The 15409-nt window shown below is 43.4% G+C and overlaps 1 protein-coding gene across 1 annotated transcript; it reads right to left on the reverse strand.

The window, feature by feature from the left end:
* Positions 1-1052: 1052 nt before the first annotated feature.
* ptafr (platelet-activating factor receptor) lies at positions 1053-9027 on the reverse strand. Its single transcript, XM_021584417.2, has 3 exons — positions 8585-9027; positions 3628-3722; positions 1053-3201 (listed from the first exon to the last, which is right to left on the reverse strand). Exon 3 carries the CDS (start codon positions 3157-3159, stop codon positions 2041-2043), a length of 1119 nt encoding a protein of 372 aa, XP_021440092.2. The 5' UTR covers positions 3160-3201; positions 3628-3722; positions 8585-9027; the 3' UTR covers positions 1053-2040.
* Positions 9028-15409: the final 6382 nt, after the last annotated feature.

Consider the following 15409-nt stretch of genomic DNA (forward strand, 5'->3'; position numbering starts at 1 on the left):
TGACCTTAAAGCTTGTTACTTCATCATTCTTTATAATAATAATAGCAATAACAATAATAGCAATGCATCACATTTTTAAAAGTACTTCTTGGCTCCCAGTATTTGTTTTGCAAAATTTGTCGTACAAAATTGCAAAACAAATACGATATGATACGATATACTTTGTCCATTTACATGTAAATTCATTTTGTGATGTCAGCATACAAATACACAAACACAACACAATATATTACATGCCGTAGGAAAAACTGGAAAGCTAGTACACAAGTCACACATTTAGATTTTCACATATTCAAAAGTCTCTGGGGCCTACTGTCCACCCGTCCCACTGTTCAGCAGCCTGATGGCTGAATGAAACGTGCCCTGCTCCTACTCTTGCTGAACAGTGGGACCCTTAGGCCTAGATTCAATCAGATCAGCATTAACCGGCAATAGCCGACACCCACATAGCTGATGTTTTGGCGGTGTCTGAGGTGTAACTGCATTGGGGCTGTCATATCGGTGAGCAGCTGGTCTTGATCATTGTCACAAAGCCAGACCGGTCCTACTCACGTTAGAAGTTCAGAACGAGAAAGTATAGGCTATATGGAAATAATGACGCTCAAATGTTAAATCATTCAACGAAATAATGAGGATTTCTGAATAGAGCCCTTAATCTCCTTCCAGAGGGAATTGTATACAGGGTGAATTTATCATTTATAGAAGCTCCAGTTCCCTATGAAACTTCTGCTTTTATACTCTGTTTACGCTCAAAGAGAAAAACAACAGGAAGAAAGAGGTGGTGAAATTTAACAGCTAATCTGGCTAATGGCTACCCGGACTATTTGCATTTGCCCCCCCCCCCCCCCCCCCCCCCCCCATTTTTAAGCCGCTGCTACTCTCTGTTTATTATTTATGCATAGTCACTTTACCTCTATCTTCATGTACATATTACCTCAACTAACCGGTGCCCCCGCACATCGATTCTGTATCGGTACCCCCTGTATATAGCCGCGCTACTGTTATTTTATTTTTGTTCTTTAAATATTTTTATATTTTCTTCTTTTTATTTTTTACTTCAGTTTATTTTAGTAAATACTTTCTAAACCCTTATTTTTCTTAACTGCATTGTTAGTTAAGGGCTTGTAAGTAAGCACTTCACTGTAAGGTCGGCACATGGATGAATGGATGAATGAAATTCTTTGAGGGGACCGGTTTGTATTTCACAGTATTTTACTGTAATTACAAGGGATTGGTGCAAGCAGGTTGGCTGCTAGGTAACCTATCGTAGCTGACGAGAAGAAAAAAAATGGTTGGGGAGGTTCTCTTCTGCACTGTTCAACAATAAATGTGGAGGAGGAGTTAAGATGGAGTGTTGCCTTGTTAATGTTCAAAAGCGGAAGTCGTGTAGGCGTCACAGGCTCTCTTTCCCTTTCCCTTGAAAACCAGATGCATCTGGTTGTAAACATCCCACAGCATATTAATGCATAATTGGTGTTTTATATTACTTGCAACTGTAGAGGCCTTAACAAAATCTTCCAAACTGACAGCGACTACAGGGGTACAGACCAAAAGGACATGGCAAAATGCTCAACCATTTAAAGTTTAAGACTTGCTGCCACTAAAATCTGTCCCCTGTACAATCTGTCTCCTTTAACCATTTAAAGTTTAAGACTTGCTGCCACTAAAATCTGTCCCCTGTACAATCTGTCTCCTTTAACATAGGAGTTAAATTGGTACAGCATTTTCACTCATGGGTGCAACAAATATAGCCTCTTAAAAGGCACGGCTCAAAATATGTTAATAAGCCAGAAACAACAATAACATGCACTCACAAGTGGTCAAAATGTTTTGGCCCCCGAAGACAAGGTACAGTACTGGATTCTGTGGGGTGGAATTCAAGTACCATTCAGTACCATTCAGTACCATTCAAAATAAAGCAATTGTTTCCCCGCCCACAACAATTTACACTATGCTGAAGTAAAATGTTTGGAGTACTTTACTATTGATAATACCCAAATTTACCATATAAATTACAATTTTCCGTTACAGTGAAGGACTTTAATTATTGAGCTGCTGCTGTTCGCTATGGAGCCGCTGGCTCACATTCTTGCATTCCACTATAGAGATGTGTGTGATGGCTGTTTCCGAGCAGGCTCTGCCCCTCCCCACCTTTTTCAGATGGTCCTTGATATACATGTGGAACCTCCTGGTGGCGAAGCAGTACACCACGGGATCGAAGAGGCAGTTGAGCCCCATCAGCATCAGGGTGACCTGGTGGGTGTCGTTCAACCATTGCTTGGTCTTCTGGCTCCATTCCGTGCTGCCCCAGCCCTCCTTGATCTCCAGCACAGCCAGGGTCCAGGGGCCCTGGACCATGTGGTGGGGGAGGAAGCACACCACGAACACCCCCACCACAGCGCACAGCATCTGCAGGGCCCGGCCCTTCACCCCCCGGGGTTTGGAGGAACTGGAGCCCCGAGCCTGGGTAAGGGACTGGGCTAGTAACGCCCGGGCGATGAGCAGATTACACACTACGACGAGGAAGAAGACCAAGACGAAGCACCCCACAATGATAAGGTGGGTTGCGGCCACCAGCCGCTTCTCGCCATCCGTCTCATGGTGGTAGCCCTCGAAGCATCGCGACACGTTGCTCTTGTCCTTCTGAATGCCCGTCTTCACGAGGTATGGCACAGACATGGACAGAGTGACCCCCCAGATGACCGCTGTGACGGCCACCCCACGGCACCAATGGTCGGACGAGGCGGCATCCAGCGGACGCGTGATGGCCCAGTAGCGGTTGATACTGATGGCAGCAAGGAAGAGGATGGAGCAGTAGGTGTTGATGAAGAAGAACACGCCAGTGACACGGCACAGGAATTCGCCGTAGAGCCAGACGCCACCATGATGGTAGTAGCCAATCCAGAAGGGGAGGGCAGACACGAAGAGGAGGTCGGCCACAGTCAGGTTGGCCATGTAGATGCAGATCTCGTTCAAGGCCTTGGCATCGCGCAGGCGCCACAGCACGAACAGCACGTAACTATTGGATATCAGCCCAAGGATGAACACAACACCGTAGAACACTGGGAAGAGGGTGTAGCGGAAAGCAGAGTCCAGGAAGTTTCCGTTCCCGACAAAGTTCACAGCCGTGGTCACTACTAAGTCCTCTTTATCCCCCATGGTCGACTCCACTGTTGGTTTTGCTAAAGCAAGCAACTCCCTCTGTGAGAAAAATACTTCCTATTAGAAGTCATATTTCAAGACTCACTGCAATATTCACTTTAGTGGACTTTCGACACTGTGCTCTCTGTTTGTGATGATGAGTGAATGATGAGCATATTTCCAGTCAAATCTAGACTAATGTCTTCCTGCTCTGTCATCAGTATAACAGGCAATAACAAGAGGGGTCCTACTTTATATTTACAAAAATTGTGGCTATAAAGGCTTCATAAGCCCTACTTAGTGGCTTAACAACTCACGTATTAGAAAAATAATAAAGTGTATATAAAAAGTGTTAGGATATTGTATGTAATGACATGATATCTGGACTGGTGCTTTGCCTAATGTGGCATAACTGTTTGGCCACCCTAGTGACATTCACTTAGGAATGGGAAGTGAGCGCAAGAGGAAAGGTTGAACTGTACTTACCCTGGTCAGTTCAATGGGATTCCCACAATCCGGAGGAACTACGTCACTTAAATCCTTAAGGATGGATATGTCCTGGTTCCAGTAAATCCCAAACCCTTTTCCAAGGAAAGGAAGTACAAAGAAATTGAGTGTAAATGTGTTAATATTTCACGTTAAGACTTGTCTTTCTTCTTTCTTAAACTTGAAATTAAAGAGATAACAGCCCTGTAGGAAAATAAATCTAGGAAACTTATGTTACGGCAAGTCCGATCTGATAAGTAAATATATATTATACACTAAATATATACAGTGTACAAAACATTAAGAATACTTGCTCTTTCCATGAAATAGATTGACCAGGTGAATGCTATGATCCCTTAATGATGTCACTTGTTAAATCCACTTCAATCAGTGTGTGTGTGTGTGTGTGTGTGTGGGGGGGGGGGGGGGGGGGGGGGTCAATATTAGGAAGACATTCCTAATGTTTGGCATAGGCCTTGTAAACATACAACTGCAACATTCACACATGGTCGACTCCACTGTATTGACAATCCAGAGTTCAAATGAAGCAATTGTTTGCTTGCAGAGGATTACAGGAATGAGGTGCCTACGATTGGCCAGCAAATCTCAATTCTGCGCTAATTTACGGGGAAAATGCAAATTGGAACTTTCTCGTTCTCAACTCCTATGGCTGGACGCCGCTCGGGCCTGATGGATGTTTTCCAGCCCTGTCATTTGTCCCTATCCGAATGACCTGTGCTACCTAGAACTTGCCTGCCAAGGACGTTGTCTCCATCTGCTTCTCCTACTCCATCTTGTAATGAAGTAGACAGAGAACAGCAAAGAAGGTTGTTCCAAACAGCTTCTGGTCCCCATGTCACAAGTCGTGGAAACCAAAGGAAGCAGCATGCTGCTAAGCGGACGGCAGTGATTGTGAGAGGTTCGGAGCAGATTGACATAAGGAATAGCGTTGCTGCACTGGTGCCTGATCTAACTGCGCCTTCGTCGCTGGGACTGCCTGTGTCTGCGATGGCGGTGCTGACTCCAAATACGCTGACTCCAGCAGTGGCTTCGCTGTCGAGTTCGGCTCCTTTCCCTCTCTCTGGATCTGACGGGCACTGCCTTCTGTGGGAGGTCTGGACCTATCGGGGGAAGCAGCGGGCATACACTATCCTGCTTCTCGTGGGATCCGTGAAAGGTTCAAAGAATTGTGTGAGAGGTAGGAATAGTCAGATTTCTCCATTCCCTTCCCCGGCCGTTGTATTGGGCGGTTCAATGGTGTGTAATGTCTCAGTCCGTGGGGCAAAAACTTTGTGCTATCCAGGAGCACAAGCACAGGATATCAGTAAGCTGCTCACAAACATTTTAAAATCAGCATCAGGAAATTGAGTCTATCATAGTTCATATGGGATTCAATGACATTATGAAGGGCAGCTCAGAACAGCTGAAGATGGATTTTAAAGAACTGATGGGGTTGAGCGTGGCATTGAACGTTTCAGCAAACTTTTAGCCCTCCATAACTGGCTACGAGACTATTTCAGCTCTGTGGGTGTAACATTTATTGACAATTTTGATACCTTCTGGAAACAAAGCTCGTTTGATAAGGAGGATGGGATCCATCCAAATAATTTGGGTTCCTGGATCCTTGCACAGCATTATAAGGCTGCATTGAGACAATTACTTGTCAATGACTCAAGCCCAGCTCAGTAAATTCCTACCATTGTGTCGCTGAGTTGTCATAATGTTTCAGCAATTATCCCAGGGGCGTTGGAAGACACAATGTAAGTAACCTAATTTATGCCCCTCTAACTGCGCTGAATGCCTCTGCTGATCCCACAGCTATTGTATGCAGTGATCATGTGCCTATGAACCAGAGTTATAGTGTTAGCATGTGTGCCATAGTTGGAAGTCCCATGTGTGCAGCTCACCCTGCACTAATATAAACAGCATGAGCATGTCTAATTCTGCTAAGCTTCCCAATAAAACAATGAAAACAATCCCAGAAAAGTGTTCAAAGATAGCCAACGTTATCATATGTAGCCTAAGAAACAAGGTTAATGAAGTAAATAATTGCTAGTAACAGATGACATTCATATTTTGACCTCTGATCTCTGAAACTCACTTAGATAATACCTTTGATGATTCAGTGGTAGCAATACAAGGTTATAACATTTACAGAAAAGACAAATGCCAGTGGTGGAGGTGTTGAAACTATACTATAACACTAAGATAAATCATATAAAGAATGATAGTAAAAAGCTTTGGAGCACCTTAAATTAAATTTTGGGCAAAAAGGCAAACTCAGCTTCATCATTCATTGAATCAGATGACTCATTAAACCCACTGATATGTCCAACTACTTTAATGATTTTTTAAATTGTCAAGATTAGCAAACTTAGGCATGACATGCCAGCAACAAACGCTGACACTACACATCCAACTATATCTGACCAAATGATGAAGTATTGTCATTTTTTATTCCATAAAGTGAGTGTGGCCTCATGTCTTGCAGCTACAATTGTCTGAGGTATCGAGAGCCTGGTCCGCAAGGCACAACGTTCCCAGCCGGACCCTGGGGGGGGGGGGGGGGGGGGGGGCTAACCGGATTTTTGTCCCTGATTCGGCCTTATCTCAGGTCCTGGAATATGCTCATTCCTCCAAGCTCACCTGCCATCCTAGCTCCCGTTGAACCCTGGCCTTCCTCTGACAATGCTTCTGGTGGCCCCCTTATGGTTCCTGATGTCTCAGCCTTCGTCGCCACATGCACGTGTGGGCTCAGAATAAGACTCTGCGGAAGGCCTCCTTCAGCCACTCCCTGTTCTTCATCGCCCCTGGTCTCATATGTCCCTGGATTTTGTCACTGTGCTTCCTCCGTCTGATGGCAACACCACTATCCTGACAGTGGTGGATAGGTTCTCTAAAGCTGCCCATTTCATCCCTCTCCCCAAGATACATTCAGCGAAAGAGACGACTCAGCTCATGGTGCAGCACGTCTTCCAAATCCATGGACTCCCTGTCGACATTGTCCCTGATCGTGGTTGTCAATTCTCGTCCCGATTCTGGAAGGCGTTCTGCACCCTTATTGGGTCATCAAGCCAGCTTGTCCTCCAGGTTTCATACCCGGTCCAACGGCTAGTCGGAGAGTGCCAATCAAGACCTGGAGACTATGCTTAGGTGCCTCTTCTCAACCAACCCCACCACCTGAAGCCAACAACTCATGTGGGTGGAATTCGACCGCAACACCCTTCCCTGCTTGGCCACTAGTCTCTCGCCTTTCGAGTGTTCCATGCGATATCAGCCCCCGCTCTTCCCTGAGCAAGAAGTCAGCATACCATCGGCCCAGATGTTCATCCGTCGCTGTCGCCGTACCAGGAAGACCGCCACCCTGCTCCCCGCTATCGCCTCGGGCAGAGGGTATGGCTGTCCACTTGGGATTTGCCCCTCCGGGTGGAGTTCCGTAAACGTTCCCCTAGCAATTTAATCGGCCCTTTATCGGCCCCGCACCCTCCGTATACATCCCACTGTTCATGTATCTAGGATCAAACCTCTGTCTCACAGCCCTTTGTCTCATGCTTCAAAACTAGCAGTGACTATAGAGAAAAACAGACCAAAAAGACATGGCAAAATGTTCAATCATTTAAGGGTTAAGACTTGCTGCCACTTCAGTCTGTACACTTCCAGTCACTTCCGGTCAGATAAAAATGTATTTTAATAGTAGCTATGCTTTCGTTCAGTCAACCTTCATTAGAGCATTTCTACACAAACAATAGTGAGACTGTAGTGGGCATTAATACTTTATATGTATAATGTGCATATACAGTATTTTATAGTATATACATCACATGCGACTTATAATAGGACTAAGCAATTAGCCTATTATAATGTTTATCTGACTTCATAAAGGTAATTCAAATATACAAGCAAGCATGATGCAATGAGTTGATGTTGACTAGCAAGAATTGGTCTGAGAATTGTCTATATCAAAGGCAGATATTTAATTAATATTGAACAATGAATGGATTCACATACAAGGCATAAAGCTTACGTTCCAAAGAATTAGAAGACAAAGCATGAACAGAAGAGATGCTTATTAGGCCAGAAGCCTAGGAAATAAGAATTGATCAAACAACCTTCCTCCATGGACTAGTTCCAGGATACAAGAGAGAGAACAACATTTAAATCAATTTACAACATTTACCATGCAACTCCGGGTGTCAGAGAGCACACAAATTAGGGCTGAGCCTACAGGACCCTATTTTCCTGTTTTTCCAGTTTTGCATTTTGCATACAACACCTTCACTAATCGGTTTTGAGTGTGCAGTAGAATCTGCTTATTATCAGCAACCAGCACAGAGAAAGGCCTGTCTTGCTGAAAGGGGCAATCTGGGATTCAAACAATTACTTTTTTGGTAAACAGCTGAGCAGTATTGCTGGAAAAATGTTAACCACTCAAATTCATTGAAGGAGCTATGGATGCAAGGACAAACAATGGAATAAAACAAGATTATAACAAGATTAACTAAGAAAGTAAAACTAAGCTCATGAGGTATTTATAAATTATTCAAGAAGAAATGGCTATATATAATTATATACCCCAGATTGCCCTTTTAAGAACTGCTTGTACAATGTTTTCTAATACTGTATGAAATAATTTAGGTTTCTCTGCATGGCTCTAGGGTTTTTCTTTATTTTTACTATTTTCTACATTGTAGAATAATAGTGAAGATATCAAAACTATGTGTGTGCACATTTGTTTGAATCCTTATACAATAAATAATTATAAATGATCAAACATTTTCACAGGTAATAAAGATCAGTGCAAAACATTTGAAACCTCAAGCAGAATAGTACAATATTAGCACCTATCCTATCTTTGTATAATAGCATTTACTTGGCAACTTTGTAAAAATAAGTGATGTTCCCATATGTAATAATACAATTACATTTTATTTGAAAATAGTAAGAAAGATGCGCTTACCTGAGTGCGTGGCTCCTTTCTCAATGTGGTAGTCTTTCCAAGTGTGTGTGTTCCACACTATTATCTTGAAACTAGCGTTTTTTAGGCTACAATAGTAAACATACTGTATCTATAGCCTAGAACGTGTACATATTATAATAACGTTTCTTGAAACTAGAGAAACTCCTCGAATGAATCCACCAGGAAGCGCTTGACTCCGTGACTAGACCGCCCAGGTTGCGTGCGCGAGTGCTGCGAAATAAATGTACACACAATTGTTATTCAATCATTTAATCCAAGCTGCTCCCGCTCATCAACCGGCGTCTCCGTAGTCCGGGTGTCTGTGTAGCCAGTTTTTTTTTGTTTTATTTGAGAGGTTTGACGCTATGAAAATCGGATCTCTGAAATGAAAATGGATGGTCCTCCCCTTTCAGCAAAACATATTTTACCTAAACCCTCCCTAACGCTTAAAAAAAGTGACCCTCCCCTATACCCAAAATAATAATTAAAATATAACGTGGATAGCAGAGAGCATGTTTACCATTTACCCCAATTTATTGGACAGACCAGAGCCTTAGATACAGTGCCTTGCGAAAGTATTCGGCCCCCTTGAACTTTGCGAACTTTTGCCAAATTTCAGGCTTCAAACATAAAGATATAAAACTGTATTTTTTTGTGAAGAATCAACAACAAGTGGGACACAATCATGAAGTGGAACAACATTTATTGGATATTTCAAACTTTTTTAACAAATCAAAAACTGAAAAATTGGGCGTGCAAAATTATTCAGCCCCCTTAAGTTAATACTTTGTAGCGCCACCTTTTGCTGCGATTACAGCTGTAAGTCGCTTGGGGTATGTCTCTATCAGTTTTGCACATCGAGAGACTGACATTTTTTCCCATTCCTCCTTGAAAAACAGCTCGAGCTCAGTGAGGTTGGATGGAGAGCATTTGTGAACAGCAGTTTTCAGTTCTTTCCACAGATTCTCGATTGGATTCAGGTCTGGACTTTGACTTGGCCATTCTAACACCTGGATATGTTTATTTGTGAACCATTCCATTGTAGATTTTGCTTTAAGTTTTGGATCATTGTCTTGTTGGAAGACAAATCTCCGTCCCAGTCTCAGGTCTTTTGCAGACTCCATCATGTTTTCTTCTAGAATGGTCCTGTATTTGGCTCCATCCATCTTCCCATCAATTTTAACCATCTTCCCTGTCCCTGCTGAAGAAAAGCAGGCCCAAACCATGATGCTGCCACCACCATGTTTGACAGTGGGGATGGTGTGTTCAGCTGTGTTGCTTTTACGCCAAACATAACGTTTTGCATTGTTGCAAAAAAGTTCAATTTTGGTTTCATCTTCCACATGTTTGGTGTGTCTCCCAGGTGGCTTGTGGCAAACTTTAAACGACACTTTTTATGGATATCTTTAAGAAATGGCTTTCTTCTTGCCACTCTTCCATAAAGGACAGATTTGTGCAATATACGACTGATTGTTGTCCTATGGATAGAGTCTCCCACCTCAGCTGTAGACCTCTGCAGTTCATCCAGAGTGATCATGGGCCTCTTGGCTGCATCTCTGATCAGTCTTCTCCTTGTATGAGCTGAAAGTTTAGAGGGACGGTCAGGTCTTGGTATATTTGCAGTGGTCTGATACTCCTTCCATTTCAATATTATCGCTTGCACAGTGCTCCTTGGGATGTTTAAAGCTTGGGAAATCTTTTTGTATCCAAATCCGGCTTTAAACTTCTTCACAACAGTATCTCGGATCTGCCTGGTGTGTTCCTTGTTCTTCATGATGCTCTCTGCGCTTTTAACGGACCTCTGAGACTATCACAGTGCAGGTGCATTTATACGGAGACTTGATTACACACAGGTGGATTGTATTTATCATCATTAGTCATTTAGGTCAACATTGGATCATTCAGAGATCCTCACTGAACTTCTGGAGAGAGTTTGCTGCACTGAAAGTAAAGGGGCTGAATAATTTTGCACGCCCAATTTTTCAGTTTTTGATTTGTTAAAAAAGTTTGAAATATCCAATAAATGTCGTTCCACTTCATGATTGTGTCCCACTTGTTGTTGATTCTTCACAAAAAAATACAGTTTTATATCTTTATGTTTGAAGCCTGAAATGTGGCAAAAGGTCTCAAAGTTCAAGGGGGCCGAATACTTTCGCAAGGCACTGTATGCAGTTTTAGAAATTGTGTAAGCATTGTATGGCAAGACAGAAATGTTGATAGCGCACAGGGCTGCCGGCCAGAAGGTCTGGTTGTGGGTTCGCAGACCACCGTGGACAAGAGTAGGGGTGGAAAGATCTCCTTTTATTTATAGTAAAAGCATTGCATGAATCTGTCATTGTATTTACAGGTCTGAGAAACAATAACCTTTTATAAAAATGTCATGCAATTCTAAGTCATTTTACATATTAGCAGAATGAATCATTTGGATGCTACAGGTGATCCTGAACTCGGTGTGCAAGTGCATTAGAACGTGCGTTGAAGATGTCGTTCCCATAGCAACGATTAAAACATTCCCTAACCAGAAACCGTGGATTGATGGCAGCATTCGTGTGAAACTGAAAGCGTGAACCACTGCTTTTAATCCGGGCAAGGTGTCTGGTAACATGACCGAATACAAACAGTGCAGCTATTCCCTCCGCAAGGCTATCAAACAAGCTAAGCGCCAGTACAGAGACAAAGTAGAATCTCAATTCAACGGCTCAGACACAAGAGGCATGTGGCAGGGTCTACAGTCAATCACGGACTACAGGAAGAAATCCAGCCCAGTCACGGACCAGGATGTCTTGCTCCCAGGCAGACTAAATAACTTTTTTGCCCGCTTTGAGGACAATACAGTGCCACTGACACAGCCTGCAACGAAAACATGCAGTCTTTCCTTCACTGCAGCCGAGGTGAGTAAGACATTTAAACGTGTTAACCCTCGCAAGGCTGCAGGCCCAGACGGCATCCCCAGCCGCGCCCTCAGAGCATGCGCAGACCAGCTGGCCGGTGTGTTTACGGACATATTCAATCAATCCCTATACCAGTCTGCTGTTCCCACATGCTTCAAGAGGGCCACCATTGTTCCTGTTCCCAAGAAAGCTAAGGTAACTGAGCTAAACGACTACCGCCCCGTAGCACTCACATCCGTCATCATGAAGTGCTTTGAGAGACTAGTCAAGGACCATATCACCTCCACCCTACCTGACACCCTAGACCCACTCCAATTTGCTTACCGCCCAAATAGGTCCACAGACGATGCAATCTCAACCACACTGCACACTGCCCTAACCCATCTGGACAAGAGGAATACCTATGTGAGAATGCTGTTCATCGACTACAGCTCGGCATTCAACACCATAGTACCCTCCAAGCTCGTCATCAAGCTCGAGACCCTGGGTCTCGACCCCGCCCTGTGCAACTGGGTACTGGACTTCCTGACGGGCCGCCCCCAGGTGGTGAGGGTAGGCAACAACATCTCCTCCCCGCTGATCCTCAACACTGGGGCCCCACAAGGGTGCGTTCTGAGCCCTCTCCTGTACTCCCTGTTCACCCACGACTGCGTGGCCACGCACGCCTCCAACTCAATCATCAAGTTTGCGGACGACACAACAGTAGTAGGCTTGATTACCAACAACGACGAGACGGCCTACAGGGAGGAGGTGAGGGCCCTCGGAGTGTGGTGTCAGGAAAATAACCTCACACTCAACGTCAACAAAACTAAGGAGATGATTGTGGACTTCAGGAAACAGCAGAGGGAACACCCCCCTATCCACATTGATGGAACAGTAGTGGAGAGGGTAGCAAGTTTTAAGTTCCTCGGCATACACATCACAGACAAACTGAATTGGTCCACTCACACAGACAGCATCGTGAAGAAGGCGCAGCAGCGCCTCTTCAACCTCAGGAGGCTGAAGAAATTTGGCTTGTCACCAAAAGCACTCACAAACTTCTACAGATGCACAATCGAGAGCATCCTGGCGGGCTGTATCACCGCCTGGTATGGCAACTGCACCGCCCTCAACCGTAAGGCTCTCCAGAGGGTAGTGAGGTCCGCACAACGCATCACCGGGGGCAAACTACCTGCCCTCCAGGACACCTACACCACCCGATGTCACAGGAAGGCCATAAAGATCATCAAGGACATCAACCACCCGAGCCACTGCCTGTTCACCCCGCTATCATCCAGAAGGCGAGGTCAGTACAGGTGCATCAAAGCTGGGACCGAGAGACTGAAAAACAGCTTCTATCTCAAGGCCATCAGACTGTTAAACAGCCACCACTAACACTGAGTGGCTGCTGCCAACACACTGACACTGACTCAACTCCAGCCACTTTAATAATGGGAATTGATGGGAAATGATGTAAATATATCACTAGCCACTTTAAACAATGCTACCTTATATAAATGTTACTTACCCTACATTATTCATCTCATATGCATACGTATATACTGTACTCTATATCATCGACTGTATCCTTATGTAATACATGTATCACTAGCCACTTTATACTATGCCACTTTGTTTACATACTCATCTCATTTGTACATACTGTACTCGATACCATCTACTGTATCTTGCCTATGCTGCTCTGTACCATCACTCATTCATATATCCTTATGTACATATTCTTTATCCCCTTACACTGTGTACAAGACAGTAGTTTTGGAATTGTTAGTTAGATTACTTGTTATTACTGCATTGTTGGAACTAGAAGCACAAGCATTTCGCTACACTCGCATTAACATCTGCTAACCATGTGTATGTGACAAATAAAATTTGATTTGATTTGATTTGAATTAATCGTGAATAATGATGAGTGAGAAAGTCATACCCCTCCAAAAATGCGAACCTCCCCTTTTATTGTAATGGTGAGAGGTTAGCATGTATTGGGGGCCTGATATTTGTCTGTAACTTTCTCACTCATCATTATTCACTACTAATTCAGGATTATCCATAATTAGCATCCACATTACTGTAGAACTCTTTAAAAACATATTCTATTCTTATTTACAATAAAAGTAACTCCTAAATGACACAATACATTATTTAGCATTATTTCCTATTGGAACAAAATAATCTCAAACACAACCAAAACAAACAGCAAATGCATCCAACATGTTTGTACCTGCACGCTAGGAATATGGGACCACTACTTTAGTACACATAAGTTAATTTGTCCCATTACTTTTGGTCCCCTAAAATGACTATGTACAAAAAGTGCTGTAATTTCTAAACAATTCACCCAATATGGATGAAAATACCCTAAAATTAAAGCTTTAACTTCGTAGCCATTGTATCAATTCACATCCAAAGCGCTGGAGTAGAGAGACAACATATATATATATATATATATATATATATATATATATATATATATATATATATATATATATATAGTACCAGTCAAAAGTTGATACACCTACTCTTTCAAGGGTTTTTCTTTATTTTTACTCTTTTCTCCATTGTAGAATAATAGTGAAGATATCAAAACTATGAAATAACACATGGAATCATGTAGTAAACAAATCCAAATATATTTGAGATTCTTCAAAGTAGCCACCCTTTGCCTTGATGACAGCTTTGCACACTCTTGGCATTTTCTCAACCAGCTTCATAAGGTAAGGTACCTGGAATGCATTTCAATTAACAGGTATGCCTTGTTAAAAGTTCATTTGTGGGGCCTCCTGGGTGTCCCATCGCGCACCAGCGACTCCTGTGGCGGGCCGGGCGCAGTGCACGCCAACCAAGGTTGCCAGGTGCACAGTGTTTCCTACGACACATTGGTGCGGCTGGCTTCCGGGTTGGATGTGCCCTGCGTTAAGAGGCAGTGCAGCTTGGTTGGGTTGTGTATGGGAGGACGCATGACTTTCAACCTTTGTCTCTCCCGAGCCCATACAGGAGTTGTAGCGATGAGACAACAATTGGATACCACGAAAAAGGGGGTGAAAAAAAAGTTAATTTGTGGAATTTCTTGTGTTGTGACAAGGTAGGGTTGGTATACAGAAGATAGCCCTACTTGGTAAAAGACCAAGTCCATATTATGGCATGAACAACTCAAATAAGCAAAGAGAAACAACATCATTACTTTAAGACATGAAGGTCAGTCAATAGGGAACATTTCAAGAACTTTTAAAGTTTCTTCAAGTGCAGTCGCAAAAACTATCAAGCGATATGATGAAACTGGCTCTCATGAGGACCGCCACCCAGAGTTATCTCTACTGCAGAGGATAAGTTCATTAGAGTTACCAGCATCAGAAATCAGCAATTAACTGCACCTCAGATTGCAGCTCAAATAAACACTTCAGAGAGTTCAAGTAACAGACTCATCTCAACATCAACTGTTCAGAGGAGACTGTGTGAATCAGGCCTTCATGGTCGAATCACTGCAAAGAAACCACTACTAAAGGACACCAATAATAAGAAGAGACTTGCTTGGGCCAAGAAACATGAGCAATGGAAATTAGACCAGTGGAAATCTGTCCTTTGGTCTGATGAGTCCAAATTTGAGATTTTTGTTTCCAACCGCCGTGTCTTTGTGAGACGCAGAGTAGATCTCTGCTTGTGTGGTTCCCTCCGTGAAGCATGGAGGACGAAGTGGGATGGTGTGAGGGTGCTTTGCTGATGACACTCTCTGTGATTTATAAAAAATTCAAGGCACACTTAACCAGCATGGCTACCACAGTATTCTGCAGCAATATGCCATCACATCAGGTTTGTGCTTAGTGGGACTATAATATTATTTTCAATGACCTAACACACCTCCAGGCTGTGTAAGAGCAATTTGACCAAGAAGGAGAGTGATGGAGTGCTGCATCAGATGACCTGGCCTTCACTATCATCC

The sequence above is a fragment of the Oncorhynchus mykiss genome, chromosome 25, assembly GCF_013265735.2.
Source record: "Oncorhynchus mykiss isolate Arlee chromosome 25, USDA_OmykA_1.1, whole genome shotgun sequence".
In the NCBI taxonomy this organism is placed as follows: Eukaryota; Metazoa; Chordata; class Actinopteri; order Salmoniformes; family Salmonidae; genus Oncorhynchus; species Oncorhynchus mykiss.